Here is a 17,774-nt window from a genome sequence, read left to right on the forward strand (position 1 = left end):
TGTAAGTACTGGGTATTTGTAACTACTTACCTTGAAGTTTGCATTTGTTGTGCTTGACCTTGATATTTGTGTAAGTACTTCTTATGACTTACCCTAAGGTTTGCATAAGTACTTTTTTTGACTTGCCTTGATAACTCTGTATACAAGTACTTCTTATGACTTACCCTAAGGTTTGTATAAGTACTTTTTTTGACTTGCCTTGATAACTCTGTATACAAGTACTTCTTATGACTTACCCTAAGGTTTGTATAAGTACTTTTTTTTTTACTTGCCTTGATAACTCTGTATACAAGTACTTCTTATGACTTACCCTAATGTGTGTGTATTTTTTTTACTTGCCTTGATATCTCTGTATATAAGTACTTCTTTTGACTTATCCTGAGGTTTGTGAACTAGATATGACTTATCCTGTTTGTACGTGTAAGTACTTGTTATGACTTATCTTGATGTTTGTGTACTTGGTATGACTTAGTTTTGTGTCTGTGTAGGAACTTGTTATGACTTACCTTGATTTCTATAAGAAGGACGGTGTGCAATATCTGGATCTGAGCCAAACTTTGATTTCTGTGAAAAGAAAAAGAAGAAAGTGTTTCACTACTAATGAACTGGTATAATTACAATATATACTGAGGATGTACTACATGTATATACATGTATACACTTTTAAAAGCAATACCAGACTTCTGTATTCATATTTTTTGGCACTTGTGGTTGACTTGCCAGTCTCATAATCTTAAGCACAAAATAAAGCTCAGACTAACGCCAAAAGACTTCATTCAAGCATGTGGCAAATTCTGTCAGAACTACAAACTCATTGAAAAAATAACAGGCTATAAACATTCATGTATTTAAATAAATTAACTAAAACAAATAAAGTAAAAATAGAAGCTCTAAAACATAAATTATTCAGAAATGTTTAAGACAGAGGATTATACATAACATATACCATGGTCAAAACTGAAAAATAAGTAAATAATGACTAAGCAGGAAGGTCTAGACTAATCACACACACACAATGAAGGTACAAAAGCACAACCATATTTCACAACACTGCATAGCCTCTTCACACACATAAGAAAACAGATCTCTGTATCCAATATTCAAAGTTAAATGTTCTGTCTGCTTATATTTTTCTGTCTTATAACATCTAGATATAAATAGTTTTTTTGCATTTTCTAGCATTTTGTGTTTTTTTTTCTTTTTGGTGTGACCTTTATCTGTAATATTGTGCAACTTTCAAGATCAGTACTTCTTTAAATCTTATCAAAATTTATGTTATTTTACATATGACTTGATTAGTTTTCTTCTTTTAGTAACATTCTTGTATTTTTTATTTATCATATATATCATGTAGCTTCTGATAGCTAGCCTAAATCAGGCAATTAATGCACTATCATCTGTTTTGCTAGAATGGGCAAAACTTACATCATCTGGTTGTTTATAGTAAAGAATAGGATAATATAATTCTATTGAGTAGGAGATCATACTCAGAGTATATACTGGACAGTTAGGATTACAGCCCAAGACTAAATACATCCATTTCATACTCATGCTTCTCTATACTTCAAGCTTAGGGGAGGTATCAAACATAGGACAGTTATATGAGCATATTTTTTACCATAAAACCTTCCACTGTCAAAGTTGACTTGTGGAAACTGCAACATTCTTCCAAAAGCCAAACCTCTTATCCAAGTTCATAGCCATCTAGTTCTCTACCACAACATGCTCAATAAATCATGTCAATGGCCAAAAATAACTCAACAACGTCAAACCAGTCCTGACTCTGGTACAAGGGAGGGAATAAAGTTTACCTCAGGAAGCAAACTGTTTGTAGATCCTGAACCATACCAGACGGATTTGGATCGATCTCTATGTGCCTTGTCTGGTCTGAACGAATGTATCAGTGACAATGGCCTCTTTGGCTTGCTGTTGGAGTTCACTCCCTTGAGTTGTGAGAGGTCAAGTAGTGTGAAATTCTGAACATGCAGACATGAAAAAAGGTAGTGAGATGGATATCTACATAGATACACAAACTAGCTAAGCATGCTACTCAGGCATACACTGTGTTAAGGATAGGGGACCTAGAGGGTACACTGTGTCATACATAGAGTCGTGCATTGTTAAGTAAACAGGTTAATAAGGTTTTTCTACACCACAATTACTTTATATCATTAACAAATGTACAACTAATGAATAAGCAAAAGATATACTAGGTTAAATATTTTTCTGTTAGTCCTGTATATAAAAACACCCACATCCACATATATGTTACAATGTGAATTTCAGCGTCTTAAGATCCATTGTGTACATGTTTATATCTTCGATAAACTGGAAATTGGCAGTTCATTCACTGTTTTCACATTGATCTTCTCTTTCAAAGATCTCATTCTTTTATATTATCAATTGTAGAATGTATATGGGACATTAAAGATTTTGATTAATAAATTTTACAAAAATGAGTGATATTATCTACAATACAAATGATTCTAGTAACAGGTAGAGCTATAGTGTCATAATCAAATAAATTCAAGGTTAACAAGATTTATAAAACAATATTAAACAAAAAAAATCTAATTATCAAGTAAGATTTAGGGAGAAATAAATTAATAAAATATTATAACATCATAAAAATAGAGCGAGATTAGTACAATATACAAAGGAAATTCAAGGCAATGCAAGACTGCTATTTATTTAAAAAAAAAAAAAAGATTGACAGGTTGAAATAGATGATTTATAGTATTAACAAAAGAGTGCTTGGTCGTTACAAATTTCTCTTCTTTTTATTTTTCAGCACACTCTGCCAATTAAATAATAAAAAAAATAATAAAAACTATATTTGGTAACTTAAAATGGGATATATATAACTGTGCATATCTATAAATATTTCCTGCACTTTTTAAAAAAATTAATTTTGAATGTGTTTTTTCTTTCCAACTTTCCTCAAACTATTTATCACATTCAATGATGTAAATATGAAGCTGTTGGTCCTACTGCAAAAACAGAAATAAATCTATGAAAAAATAATTTCTATTGAAACTTTAAGGGCATCCATAATTTTTTTTACTGCTATAGTTTTTTTAACATCAGAGGGCCAGTTCCTTTGATGCACACAAAACACTGAGTTTTATTTCAACTATTAATCAGGTTGTTTTTCTTGAATATCTATGTTATAATCTACAGGGTGTATAAAAAGTGAGACTAAACTACAGCACTACACCAAAAGTCAACATAGAGCTGGTTTAATTGACAACTAACCTCAGGTGCTGGAACTGGTTCTGGTTCAGACAGGTCAACCAGATCTCCTGACACTGCATCAGCCGAGTAACCAGACGATCGATTACTGAAAAATTAATTAACAATCATCATTAGGTCTGCCATTAACACACAAGTAAAGGTATATAATTATGGTTAATTCATTCAGAGTATTTTTAACTTTTCTTAATTAACATCCTTAACATCTATATTACTAGGGAAAATCATCATTTATTTGCAAGAAAATTCATTCTCATAAATTAATTTGTGATTACACAGAACAGGAACCAAAATTCATGAAAAGTCTGTCCTGTTTCTAGAGTAAATGACTATCTTGCAAAGATAAGGAGCTGTATAAAGTTGGTGACCTACAGTAAATGCCCTACCTGCTAGAGGAGTGGAGGGACCCACTTCCTGGGGTGCCCGGCCTCATCTCTACCAGCATACTGTCTACTCCAGAGTCCGGTCGCGGTTTAAACTCCTGTAGTAATACAAATCATACCGTACATTGCCAATTTTACAACAATATAAAATGATTTTTCAGCATTTCATACTGATCAAAACAAAATAAATGCATGCATTTATGAACATGTCTATTTGCAATTATTTCCAATTCATCAACAATAATTTTTTGGAGGTTACAATCTTAATATACATTTCATGCTTATATGAGAAAGTGTTTATAAAAGAGTTTGCTCTTGATAATGGCCAAGAGATTGTCTACTAGTATTTAATCTAATAAAACATTGAAAAAGCAAGAAAAAACAGAGATATTTTTTGTTATTGCGACACATACCCTGACGGAAGTCATAGAGAGATGAGATGAGGTCCTGTGTACGGAGGCTGACTGCATGCCCAGACTCTCCTTAATCTCCTTTAGGATCTCGCTGAGTGACCTCAGCATGTCAGACAGTCCCGTCCCGTGGACCCGGTCCATAGTCTTCATCAGATGGAGACCCGCATCCAGCAGTTTGACCTGCTCATTTAGTAGCTCCTTCAACTCGCGGATCCTGTCCCTCTCCTCAGGGTGAAGTCTCTCATACTCCGGTGTAAAGAAAGCCTGGAAAATGCATGTAGTAAGTAGAGCAAGAAAATTGATACAGATGCCCATGTGTGCAAACCTTCATAGAATGCACAGCAATGGCAGATACACCATTTACATATACAAATATGGCATTCATATTCTTATTTCAATCACAATACCTTGCACCTCTTTATTTTAAAATAAAATATTCCAAGTTTGAAGATCCTACCTCCTGATATTTAGGAATTCCACCTTGAACAGAAGCACTAATCATTCCATTTAATTTCATAGACAGAGATTTGATGGCATCAATAGAGGAGTCTTTTTTAGTTTTATCAATCTCTTTCTGTAGTTCTTTACAGGCCGATTTGACAGCCTCATTAGCAGTGCACACGGGGCTAAGAGTCACATGTTCAGTTCTAATCACTTCGTACCACTGTAAAATCCCTGGGAAGCAGTAGTTTGTGTGCATCACCATTCTCTCTGTACACAGGGTCTGGGTAAAAAAAATTAACAGAACATCAGAATTTACTAACATCAATGCAGGTATTCAGTTCTGAAATATACATCCCAAAATCCATGATTCTAAGAAAGCTATTTTAGTTAAATCTCAAAGCAAATCTTGATTTTAAGGAAAATGTCTTTTATAATGCTGTCAATTTACAATCCCAGTTTTTGAAGGGAATTAAGATAGGTGATGATACCTTAAATTCATTATTTGGATCCCTTTCTCCTCTGTGGAAAGATCTGTCAAACTGGAATGTGCTGACATCATTAACAGCGTAGAAATTCTTAATCTCAGGAGCCACATTGGTGTTGTATACAAACTCTGGCTTGTCTTCTGGCCGCGGCTTCACACTACCAATCTGTATGTCTGAAACCAAAAATGTCAGCGAGATATAGGTCTTACTCTTTACTCCTTCTCTTGAATAATAAAACAAGAGGCCCAAGGGCCTTGAATCGCTCTTCTGATAAATTGTACAACCTATCACTTCTATTTGAAGCCTCTAACCCTAAGTATTCTAAGAGCCAACTTACATCAACTGACAAAGTTTGATGATTCTTAGCCAATTATAACTGAAGATATCTTAATAAAGCTATAAAAAAAACCATAAGTAGGTCACAATGACCTACTTTAAGATTGAAGTTTTCTGAGGACTCAAGATGCATTAATAGACAAAGATTGAAGATTCTAAGCCAATAAGTATGTGAGATAGTCAAAAGTAAGTCACTTTGACCTACTTTTTCATCTACATTCTTGGAAAAACCAAAATGCATCAACTGACAAAGTTTGATTATTCCAAGCCAATAAGTACTGGAGATACTTAATTATAGCCATAAAATGTTAAAAGTAGGTCACTGTGACCTAATTTTTAGTAGGCGATTTTCGAAAGCCCAAAATACATCAACTGACAAAGTTTGATGATTCTCAGCCAATATGTATCCGAGATATTCAAAAGTAGGTCACCATGACCTACTTTTTGGTCATCACTCTCCGAAAACCCAAGATGCATCAACCCACAAAGTTTGATGATTCTAAGCTTATAAATACCTAAGATACTTAAATAAAGCTATAAAATGTCAAAAGTAGGTCACCATGACCTACTTTTTGGTCGTCACTCTCCGAAAACCCAAGATGCATCAACTCACAAAGTTTTGATGATTCTAAGCTTATTAATACCTAAGATGCTTAAATAAAGCTATAAAATGTCAAAAGTAGGTCACCATGACCTACTTTTTGGTCGTCACTCTCCGAAAACCCAAGATGCATCAACTCACAAAGTTTGATGATTCTTAGCCAATAAATACCGAAGATACTTAAATAAAGCCATAAAATGTCAAAAGTAGGTCACCGTGACCTACATTTTAGTCAACATTTTTCAAAGTCCAAAGATGCATCTGCTGACCAAGTTTGATGATCGTAGGTCTGAAGGTAATCAAAATATGCCTTTTAAACAATATGAAAACATATGCCTGCAAAATTCAAAAAGTAGGTCACAGTGACCTACTTTTTCATAAATATGTTTTAAGGTCCCAAGATGCAGCAATTTACAAGATTTGATGATTCTAACCCTCTCAGTGTCTGCAATAATGGGATTTAATGTTTTAAAAAGGATAAGTCATAAAGTTCAAAAAGTAGGTCAAGGTGACCTACTTTTAATTTGACGTTGTTTAAGGACCCAAGATGCATCAACTAACAAAGTTTGATGATCATAGGCCTTAAAGTGTCCAAAATATGCCTTCAAATCAATTTGAAAACAAATGCCTGCAAAATTAAAAAAGTAGGTCACTGTGACCTACTTTTGATTTAACATGATGTGAAGTCTTAACATGCATCAACTTACAAGATTTGATCATCCTAGTCCTTATAGTAAGCAAAATATAAACGTTTTTATCAATTGTAAATTTAGGTCAACTTTGAAGTGACCTTGAGACCACGCCCTTTACCCCAGGGTCATGCCTTGAACAATTTTTAATCTTCAACATATTCTGATCCTTGTGCGTAAGTTTGGTGAAAATCTGCCCGGTGGTTCTGGAGAAGAAGATTTTTTAGCAACCAGTACTTTTGGTTTTGTTTTCCTGATTATCTCCCCTTGTTTAAGGGTCCCAACCCTTATTTTAGTGTAATTGGTAGCCCTTGGGCCAAGGATACCCTGTGACAAATTTGACACTGATTGGCCAAGGCGTTCTTGAGTTATGGCCCATTTTCTAAAAAGTTACCGCACACCGCACGACGCACACCGCACAAATGGCCATAGCATTAGCTCTTTGAGCCTTTGGCTCAGAAGAGCTAAAAAAATTTAGTAACTTAACTTTTGAACATGTCTTTTTTTCCCTCACTGAGTACAATTAATAAATATTTTTGTTTCCTTTAATTGTATCATGACAAGTTCAATTTTTGAGCACGTATATTTTTTTTTATTTCCACACAGAGAAGATATCAATACAGACTTAATACATAAAGGGAGTTAACTACTGTCCTACATTGAGCTTCCCCCTGCTTCTTGTCCTCGTCTATAGTGTTGGTGAACTGTAGGATGGTAGCCATGGGGTACTCCTGTTTCAGCTGATTTATTATGTCCTGTAGCTTCAAACACTCATCCCCTCTGTAGATAAACACTTTGTTCTGAAAAAATTTAAATCCTCTCAGTCAGTTTTTTATACATTACTTACCAACATAAAAACTGGGACTTCCGTGCATAATTAATTGTATAACATAGTAGACAAACTTTGACTCACTCTGACAAAGAGTGGGAAGAGTTGTCCATAGTACGCCACTCTGAAGTAGGTCGGTTCTTGTCGGGGGTAGAAGACAGGTCGGTCCTGCCCCTCCTCCTGAACTTTGACCCCATCCAGTATGTTACTGAAAAACCTTGCCTGTCTTTCCTGTCAAGAGCAAAACAGAATGATTAATAAGTTACATTTTATCTTTAACTTATAAACATAAGGGAAAACAAGAACCTTTAGATAGGATACATTTTTCACTCATTAAATTTTCATTCTTTATGAAATTTATCCAGTTTCAAAAAAGTTGATGAATGACAGATTTGACCTTTGACCTGGAAGTGTACTTGCCAGAACATTACTCAGCTTCCTGTAATCAAACTTTTTCTCGTAGACCTCTGCCAACTCTTTACACAAAGGAATACCATACTCCCAAACCTGGAAAAGGTTCAACACTTTTTTAAAGGTCTATATCCATCTATTACATAATTTAAAACTCAAGGACATTTACCAATTTATAGATGAAAATAAAAGCAACAACACAGACTCGAGATAGGTTCCAGTACTCATTTATTTGAATGTGTACTGAACTGCTTACTCTGCTATAGTAAACTTCACTATCATAATTCTGTATAAACCCTAGCTAACCTTGCCCTTGTCGAAGCAGTCCATGATTTGTAGGTAGACCCTCTCCTTCCTCTCCCACTCTGGTTGGTTGGGGTAGTCTAGCTCCTCCTTCCTCATCGTGTCCCTCCACTGTAACAGCTGGGCGTACAGCTTCAGGGTCAGCCCCGCCTCCACGTAATTCTGGGCAGCAAGGTGAAGGTCATACAGCTTCTTAATGTACCGAATGTACATCTCTTCTTTGTTTGTGTTGTCCTTGTAAAAATTCTACAAAAAATTGACTTATTTTAAACTATTTCAGTAGAAATAGAGAAAAGGGATAAACCCTCATACTTTTGGTGTATTTATAACTCTTGCAATATAATATTATGTTCAAAACTTGTAAAAGAAGTACTGGTCTGGTACATGCATGTATACAACTTTCTTATTTTGGCTATAAATGTAAAAGATGCTGAATGATGTTCCCTACACCTAAACAGAACTTATTTCAAGTAATATCTTTTAGCGATTCTTTGAAATTCTCGCTAATAACAAAGTTGCTGCTACTACCATACTTAATAAATAAATTTCATTCGCCCCTTTAATTAATGACTTCAGAATAAATTTCTTGGAAGATCGACTGGAATTCATATACACAGAGCATTAGTTGGGTGATTCAATCTCCCTTTTTACATTCCACATTACATAATACAATCTGGATTGATCATCTCCGGCTTCATAAATAGATTTTTATTTTTATAAATTCGGCAGTGAATTTTTTTTTGTATTTCACCATAGATCATCCTTTCAGATGAATGGTTTCCATGTGTTTCTTCTCTTCTGTTTTTTAAGGAGGGTCGTCAAAGGAAGCCTGCAGAGTCTAACGATTTTGACTTAATTAATGAACCATGCCAAAGAAAAGCTTCAAGTTGTTAAGCTACAGTTGATCACATCAAATTTCATTCTGTTTGACAATTTACAACTTCTCGCAGGTTGAGTGGATTCTAAGAGGCCCACCATATGTTGTTTTCAGTGTACGCTATTAAACAGCTTACTGAGGGATAAGTGTGGTATGGCACCAATGCTAAATTAAATCATTGACCAAGTTCTTTGGTTATAATTTTTCTATATTTTTATCCTGTGAATATCATAAAAGAATAAATCTCATGACTGAGGAATAAAAAATTGCATAGACACTACCATGACACCTTAATATCTCTTCTACTGCCTGCATGCCTGTCCACCCTAAAGCACCAAGCTATAACCCACTGCATCACAGAACTCTGCAATTTTTCTATGTCCACATTGCTCACAAAGCTCTCAATAGCATACAAAGGTTCACTACCTAGATCTCCAGAACCACCCGGTAGTTCATTAATCTCAACTTAAAATTCCAGAAACCACCCAAAAGTTATAATTAATTTCCACTTAAAAATACAAACAAAGGTTAAGAGCTATTCATGGAGTGGTCATACTGTCTTGGCCCTGAAGATGAGCCTGTACACTGGTAGATAAACTATTTTCGCAGATTTTTACGATGATTATTACTGAATACCTACCAGTATATTGAAGGTACATTTCATGTGACTGCTCTTGTAGTCCTCCCCTCCACAAACTTGCCTAAAAAGAAAAAAAATTTCAATAAATATTCACATGAATTTATCATTTGTGGATTTAAAAGTAGTTTTGGAACATAAGAAACAGCCATATAATACAATATACCCACGTAACTCTGCAGCTCCACATTGTAACAGATACAGACACACAATGAAACAAATTATCTTAAAGGCAGATGTACAGCTTGTGTTTATAAACAGATTCCAATGAATTTACACTTTTCTTACTATACAGACACCACAAAGTAGAAAATAATACACTGGTAAATTAAAGAAAAATCTCTGGTAACTATTTTTATTTGCAGATGATGAGCTCGCCCACATTTAAGGGGAATTGACTATAGTATGTCATAGACTCCTTTAATTAACAGAGGCAATAAACATTGTTAAAATCGTCAATAGCTAGCTGTATAATTTTTGTACATATTTCAGAATTTTAATGTATAAATTCCTAAAAAGATTGATCCACTCCTCTTCTTTCCTAACAATGCAGGTCTAACAATTATCTGTTAGTGCAAAAAGATCATGTTCATTTATATTTCTGATTATAAGGTCAACTTTTTTATCAAACAGGTGATAGTCAATGCAAGGCAAGGTAAATTCAAAATGAATCATAATTTTTGCATGAATGGCAGGAGATATTCTTTGTTTTTACATCTTATTTGGTTTTTTATAAAAAATTGTATTCTTGTGATGTCAAAGTTTTGCCTGTACTCGGCATCGTCGGTAACCCACGGGTGATTCACGTCGATTCTCTCTTTGAAGCTTGTGGAGTCAAAACCCGTGGTTTGCGACGATGGTACTTGGAAGCATTTTTTATCACGTACATTTCCTTGTGGAATATAGATGTTATGGTTTTGCTTTCAATATTGCTACAATTGGTCAAAAGTACAAAGGACTTAAGTTCATTATTCGATATTTCAGTTTTTTATACATGTAAAGATAGTGTTTGATAAATTTTTTCAAACTTTTTATTTCTTTCTTTTTTTGTCCAAGTTACTAGAAAAGGCACTGTATATACCAATGTATGTATTGCTAAATAAAGTTCAAATCTAATAGGAGAGATGTTGGACATATTTACTAACATCACATAAAAATTATGGGGAAAAAATCAGACCAAGGTCCTGTCCTTCTTGTGGAATTAAGAGTTTATTGCAGTTATCCCGATGCAAAGTTATATAACCATCATTTTGGCTGGCCAATTGCAATATTTTGTGAAAGAAAAAAGTTTTTCTCTATTAATGCTGCTCTTCAAATATTAACAGTACTGACATGGTCTACAAAGCATATGCTTCCATGCATCCCCTCCCTTCTTTTCTCTAAGTCCCCCCATTAAATCTTACCTATAGTCCAGCAGCCTCTCCAGTAGGTTGGTGACAGACAGGACAAACTGTCGGCCATTCTCCTTCAGCTCGGGTTCCTTCTCAACTTTATCCAACAATCTGTGGAAAAATTTCACCATTTTATCTCAATGTTTATATAATTATGTTCAAATCCCATAATAATCTGCAGAACAGTTCAACACATATAGTACACTGAGTGTTAACTGAAAAATTGTTCACTCCAATGCTGTTTGTACATTTGAAAGTATTTCTTTGTAGAATAAAATCCACACAAAAATGATATATGAAATTGTTGTTTGCCAAGATGCTTAGTGATGTGTCAATCAGAAAAAGTGTGAACTGTTTCCTGTCAAACAAATCTATCTACTGTCAGATACAAGATGGCAGTGGTCTAATCCAATCTGCCAACTGCAGCATCCCTTCCTGATTCCAGCTTCTCCAGGACTCCCAGGGGAGATAATGGACTTTAGAATTACAGACCAGGATTATTTATATTCCACAGAAAGGTGACAAAGAGTCTGAAGTGCTAATAAAGTGAACAAAGCCTTTATAGGTATAGCACCACTGCCCAGTACTTTTATATGTATTTATATGTATACAACACTCCCCCAGTCCACTCAGTTTATAGGCATGTCCCTCATCAAATACCTGTAAACCCAAACAAGGGTAAATACAAACTTCACGTTTTCAACCCTGTGTATTGGATGCCATTGAAATTGAAAATGGTGTAAATTAGCTAGATTGGGGGTTAATCTCCTTAGATCCCCCAGGAGTAAGAGCCTGGGACAGCACTACATGGTGTCTGTCTGCTCCAGTCATTATTGGCAGGATTCTAATGAGGGGTGCTATCTCCATTATTTTCCAGTCATTTAACAGTACCGCCTGCTTCATGAGAAAAGAATAACATTTGTTGCCTTTTCTTTGGTTTTATCATTTAGCCAAATTCTTAATCCAATATGGCTGATCAGTGTATTGAAAAATACCATTCTTTGGTTTTTTTTTTTTTTTTTTTTGAATTTACAGGGTGCATTCAATTTAATATCGGCAAGATTTTTCAGAATTAATTAATTTCACTAGATGAAAATACTTAAAATTTGAGTTTCAAAATAAATTTTAAAAAGTGGTATTTCAACAAATTTGAGATACAAAATTTTAATGCAAAACCTAGCTGTTTTGCATTACATCAGTTCACTTAGAAACTTACTCAGGTAGCATTTCAAATTCTTTATCAAAAGCTAAAAAAAATATCCTAAATACTTAATTAACCTCCTGTCAATTAAAGCATCAATGTTAATTAAACCATATTATACTTACTTTGCCTGATCAAATTTCTTGAACTTAAACATCAGAGGTGTTTTCATCCTCACCAAGACCACAGAACTATTTCACAATTTATCAATTAACAGCTCCCAGGGATATAAGAAAGAGACCTCATCAAACACAGTGGAGCAAAGCAGAGAGGAGATTCTCAGAAGCCTACATTGCACTACATAAGTTCTGTCTTTATAGAAGAAAGTGTCTGTCCATTAGTTTTGTAGAATTTGAGAAGTTGTAGGATTTGGAGTCTGTTCTGTAGTAGCTATAGGAAGCACCTGCTGTTTGGCGCTATCAGCAGAGAGAGCTGCCAATGGCCTATCTCCCCGCCACAGAAACGCCACAGAAACGGTTCCCTAGCCATTCATAAATCACAACAACCTATTCCAGTAATAGCTCTCAGGCACAACTTTCTTCAACTTTTGGTTGGCAAATAGTGAAAAAGAAAATGAGACTGCAGAGTCTGAAAGGACAGAATTTATTTGGCCAGCTGACAGTGTCTAAATCTTTCTATGCCACTGGAAAATGTCTGCCTTAGAAACTAAAATTACCAGTAATTGGGCACCTTAAATAAATCAATTAAACAATATATTTTAATGATATGCAATTGGATAATCCTTACAGTTTTAGTATTTCACACTGAATATGAGACATTTACTTTCTTTTGCTTTTAACAAAGCTACCAACTATTCTTCCAAACAAACAAGAGGAAAACGAAGTAATTAAAAGCTGTGATTTTTTTTTTTTGGTCTGTAGGAAATAAATAACAAACAGCGTGACGGTAAACAGCTACCGAGTACAGTATGTGTGAAGGTGTTTGATCTTTTAATTTGATAAGTGAAAACATCTGTACAAATATTCACTTCTTCAGTTCAAAGGCCAAAATAAAGAAAATCTTAAACAGAAATAAAACATGTCACTCTGTGAAAATGGCACAAAGCAATGCTTACTCTCTTGTATGTATATTAATGCTCCTACCATGACTTAAAAGAGAATGTTATACTTCTTTAATAAGCTACCTTAAACTTCTAGGTAAAAGGGTAAAACAAGGTTGGTAAAATCTTACTGTAATCTATTGATTTTTCTGTTTTATGACAAGAGCATACACAAGACATACATAAAGTTTATTAGATGAGATTTTGTTTATGCAGGGATAAGAGTAAAAAAAATATTTTAAAATGGACCAATGAAGCATTATACACCATAAGATAAATTAGCGCAATAATTTTACTGCATGGTATTAATATAATATTTGTTTAATCCCCCCCCATCCCCCCGACTATAAAACCAAGTAATGCATTAAAATGTAGCAATTTGTTCTTGGTGTACAAGAACAAAAAAACTAAACAAATATGATCTTTTTTAAAGGTAAGAAGCATTAATATATTAATTTCTACTAAGACATTTAACCAGACAATTGGGAGGTGAACTTTATAAAATCTGTATGACTCTATGTGATAGTGGGCTATATTCAAATCTAAATATTCTGAAATTTTCAAACTTTTTTCAGCCTGTTAAAGTTCTGTATTCAGCAATAATAAAAAAAAAATTACTCTACCCCTATCAAGCATAATTTCTCTTTGTCCCTACAAACCTTGAAAATCTAGAGAGAGATTTTCTCCTGTTTTGGGAGACAGACAATCCAGATAGATTCTGATTCCCACTGCCTTCCTCACCCTGGTACTTGGAACAGGACCCCCTCCTCCAGGGGTACAGATTAGGCTGGGACTTACTCCGTGACCTGAAGTTTTTGTCGGTCCGGCAGCCAGGCCCAAGGCCCTTCTGAGAGGCCCTTCTGCCAGGGATCATGATGTTCCTCATGAGGGAAGCCACATCTAACGGTCCGCTGGGGCACCGACGCTTTCCGAGGACACGCTGTTTTTGTCACAATAATCCCGAGTCAACACAACACCAGTATAATAGACCCTCTCACAATGGCTAAATACAGGCCCTCGGATCACTTAGGTTACGCTTTCAGCTGATAACAAATTATGGTGATTTAAATTGGGGGAACTTCTGTTTACATTAAAGGACAAATTATCTCCACACAAAATCTCCTCTTCTGGCAATGTCAGGCCTCAATGCTCCGAATATTACTTTATTGAATAGTTTTTAAATTTGCCACAAAAAAGTGAGAATCTCTTAAAAATATTGATATTGAGTACAGTCCTTCGTGATCCCTAATACTTAAACAGTAAAAATCCCAAGTGGCCTTCATGTAAAACAAATATCTTAGTGTCACCCTAGACAATGAGGGGTCAGGAAACTTTATACGGTCGTACCAGAATGCCCTGAGGCTGTCATGCAATAATTGAGAGTACTTCACACCCATATAGGACAGACAGTCCCCATATCTAACACAGCATGCAATCATTATTGCACCTTGGCTGTCTTTAATGTTTACATGTTAAACAATTATTTCCCTGAGTGTGGCTGGTTTTAACACCTCGGGTCATAAAATACAAAGTTCTGTCTTATCCACACTTATACAGGGTGTCATAATCACATCATCAATTGTTTGTTTGATCTCAAAGGAGAATTAGCTGTAAATATTAGGATTATTCTGTAAAACACATGTCTAACATGTAAAACTCTAGTTCTTATCTGATTCCACTAATATCAAAGATTATTGTATCTTAAGGTATGAGCATATATTATACTGGTATTTATATCAAAGGAAGTAGATGTAAATTAATTTTTCATCGTCACTTTTAACTTATTACAATTTTTGAACAGAACTGAAATTCAAAGCTATTTTGCTTTTTAGCCTCTGTTCATAAACTTTTTTTTTATTAGTTAACATGTGTTCTATCTTTCTTATAAACTTTTTACCATTTCATTTAAAATCTGTAACTATATAATTTCAATTTATTGTTTCACCAACATAAATAACTTAAATTAAATAAAATATCTTCCCCTTCCTTGTTAAGAATGGAGTGCAGTGGTAATATTCATCTATATATTTTTTCGAAGGCTATGCAACTAAACTATTTTAGCCAATAATTAACAAATAATATATTTAAAGGTTAAATATGCAAGCGACTTTTTTTTGCTTACCAATGTATACATTAACAATGGAACATGTCTGTTTATATGTCTGTTTCATTTACACGTCATTCTTAATTTTAACATATGTATAGTAAAATGAATTTTATACTTTACATGCATGAATTCAAGTTAATTCTTCCAACCTAGACAAGCCATAATTTACTTCCTGCTGTTATGTGCACTCTCAGAATTGAAAAAAAGCCCCCTTAGAATAGCGGAGACTGAACACAATAAGAGATGCATAAAGTCTTTATGGAAGAAATTAATCACTTTGACTATGGAAGGGAATTACCGCCAAAAGTCTATGTATCTTGCTTTTATTCTTATTCTGCCTACTTCTTTATGCTTTGTTATTATTGTAATTATATGTCACTTTATTGTTTTCGTATTCGTCTTTATTACATTACACTTGAGCTTTTATCTTTCTTTATATTGTCCTTACTTCTATGTTGCTTTATTCTTGTGAATACATTCTACTTTCTTTTAATTTGATATTGTTTTTTAAATAAACTATCTTGATTATCTCGATTACGAACGTAAATTCAATCATGTAAACAATGCCGCCTAGCGTTATAATGCGGCACTAAATTCAATGAAGACGAATGTAAGTTGTCCGAATTTAGTGCCGCATTATAACGCTAGGTGGCAGGGTGTTCGCTATACGATTGTTGGTAAAAATAGGTAAGCAAACCCGGACCGGGGTTATTAAAGATTTTTCAATTTTCTGCCTTAATACTTTATCAATCGAACTTAAATTTTCAAATGATGTTTGTTATAAGTTCAGGTATGTACCCGATAATGCCATTCCCTCGGAAGATGGTCAGATTTCCCCTGGAAGACTGACTACATAGTGATGCTTCCTTCGGAAGACTATTCAGTGAGACTTCCCCCGGGGAAGTTTCAATATATAGCTAGTCTTCCGTGGGAAATCTAGCTGTATATAGCAATTCGTCCCCCTTCATAGCAACCCCTCCCCCGAATATTTTTTTTAATCGTAAAACAATATTTATATGCTAACGTTTTCAGTTTTTTAAGAAAATTAAGTTATACGTCCTACATGAATAAATGTTTAAATGTAACCATTTTAATAGTGGTTAATAATTAAACAATTCTAACCATTTAGTTTAACATAGATAATCTTCACGAGTACAAATGGATAATGAATTCCGCCCCCCCCCCCCACCCCCCGGATGCCCCTCCACTCGGGTGCAATCGCCCGCGTGGCACTGTGGTTACGGCGTCTGCTCTAGGGTCACGAAACACAGTAGTAAGGAGTCAATCAATACGTCGTGGGTTCGAATCCCACTATGGGACGTGGAGTTCGGTCCTTCGGATGAGATCTAGAGCGTATTATCCGAGGTCCCGTATCGCAGTAGGTGCTGGCCCGATAAAAGATCCCTCACCGCCCAATGGCTATAAGTGCCGAGTATATAGGACAAATTTGCAGCTATCCACCGCCAAGAGGTGGCTTCTCCATTTGAGTTAAAAATTCTCCAATTTAAAGGGACGTTATACAATCATACCCCCAAGTCTCAATATATACTGACTTCCGTCTATACGACCTCCTATGGGGTAAGTTTCACCGATAGAGGGGAGGATGCCACGAAACGTTTTCCTAAACGTAACATACTTTTTACTACTGGAAAAGTTCAGCGAAAGGCTTGTTGCCCCATACCTTACACTTTTTGTTGCAGTACTAATCACATGCTAATACAATGTAGTCAATTCATATATTAAAGTAGTCATGTACTTAGTGGCATATGTTCATCTGAGTTATATTTGGTACTGAAAAAAAGTTGACGACCCCCCCCCCCCCTCACCACCACCAAATAAAGAATTTTCAAGTTTTAAGATTTTTTTAACTCTCCTGGCTGATGTATAATACGGTGCGTACTAAAAGATATTTCTTTTCTTTATTAAAAAGTGTTATTTCAACATAAAATATTAATGCATGAAAAAAGACTGGGGAGTTTCTAGTATGCCTGGGTGTAGCCTGGTTCCAACTTTGCCTACCAATAACACTCCTCACTCCTTTGCAAAGCCCCGTCCCTAAAATCACACGCATGAGCAATTACTATCTGTCGTGAAATAAAGTTCAGTTCAGTGGAACCAGTGACGGATTTAAGGAGGGGGCGCATCCGGCGCCCTCCACCCCTAAAATTGTCAAAGTTAACATAAATCACAGTTTCGTCTAGAAAATGTAAATATGCCTACTTGGTAGACCTCATTTTTACCCTACAAAATCTCTAGAACCCAGGAGCTTCCGGGTGTTCGCCCCCTGAGCCCCCACCAGGGCTTTGCCCTTGACCTACTGGGGCCTCAAGGCGGCCTCCAGACCCCTTGCCTTCC

The 17,774-nt window shown here is 35.1% G+C and overlaps 1 protein-coding gene across 1 annotated transcript in view; it reads right to left on the minus strand.

The window, feature by feature from the left end:
- Positions 1-478: 478 nt before the first annotated feature.
- LOC134280385 (dedicator of cytokinesis protein 3-like) overlaps positions 479-17,774 on the minus strand; it is a gene marked incomplete at its 5' end in the record, with an annotated part of 35,347 nt that continues 18,051 nt past the window's right edge. The window contains 13 exons of the mRNA XM_062762790.1: positions 479-564; positions 1,812-1,976; positions 3,256-3,340; positions 3,639-3,733; positions 4,049-4,312; positions 4,506-4,772; positions 4,981-5,150; positions 7,262-7,403; positions 7,517-7,663; positions 7,853-7,939; positions 8,150-8,392; positions 9,664-9,724; positions 11,064-11,162. Of these exons, the coding sequence (XP_062618774.1) occupies positions 496-564; positions 1,812-1,976; positions 3,256-3,340; positions 3,639-3,733; positions 4,049-4,312; positions 4,506-4,772; positions 4,981-5,150; positions 7,262-7,403; positions 7,517-7,663; positions 7,853-7,939; positions 8,150-8,392; positions 9,664-9,724; positions 11,064-11,162 (1,894 nt within the window). The remainder of the gene's footprint in view (positions 565-1,811; positions 1,977-3,255; positions 3,341-3,638; positions 3,734-4,048; positions 4,313-4,505; positions 4,773-4,980; positions 5,151-7,261; positions 7,404-7,516; positions 7,664-7,852; positions 7,940-8,149; positions 8,393-9,663; positions 9,725-11,063; positions 11,163-17,774) is intronic.

Source organism: Saccostrea cucullata, unplaced genomic scaffold (genome assembly GCF_032062105.1).
Source record: "Saccostrea cucullata isolate Sc308-1 unplaced genomic scaffold, CSIRO_AGI_Scuc_v1 ctg11535, whole genome shotgun sequence".
In the NCBI taxonomy this organism is placed as follows: domain Eukaryota; kingdom Metazoa; phylum Mollusca; class Bivalvia; order Ostreida; family Ostreidae; genus Saccostrea; species Saccostrea cuccullata.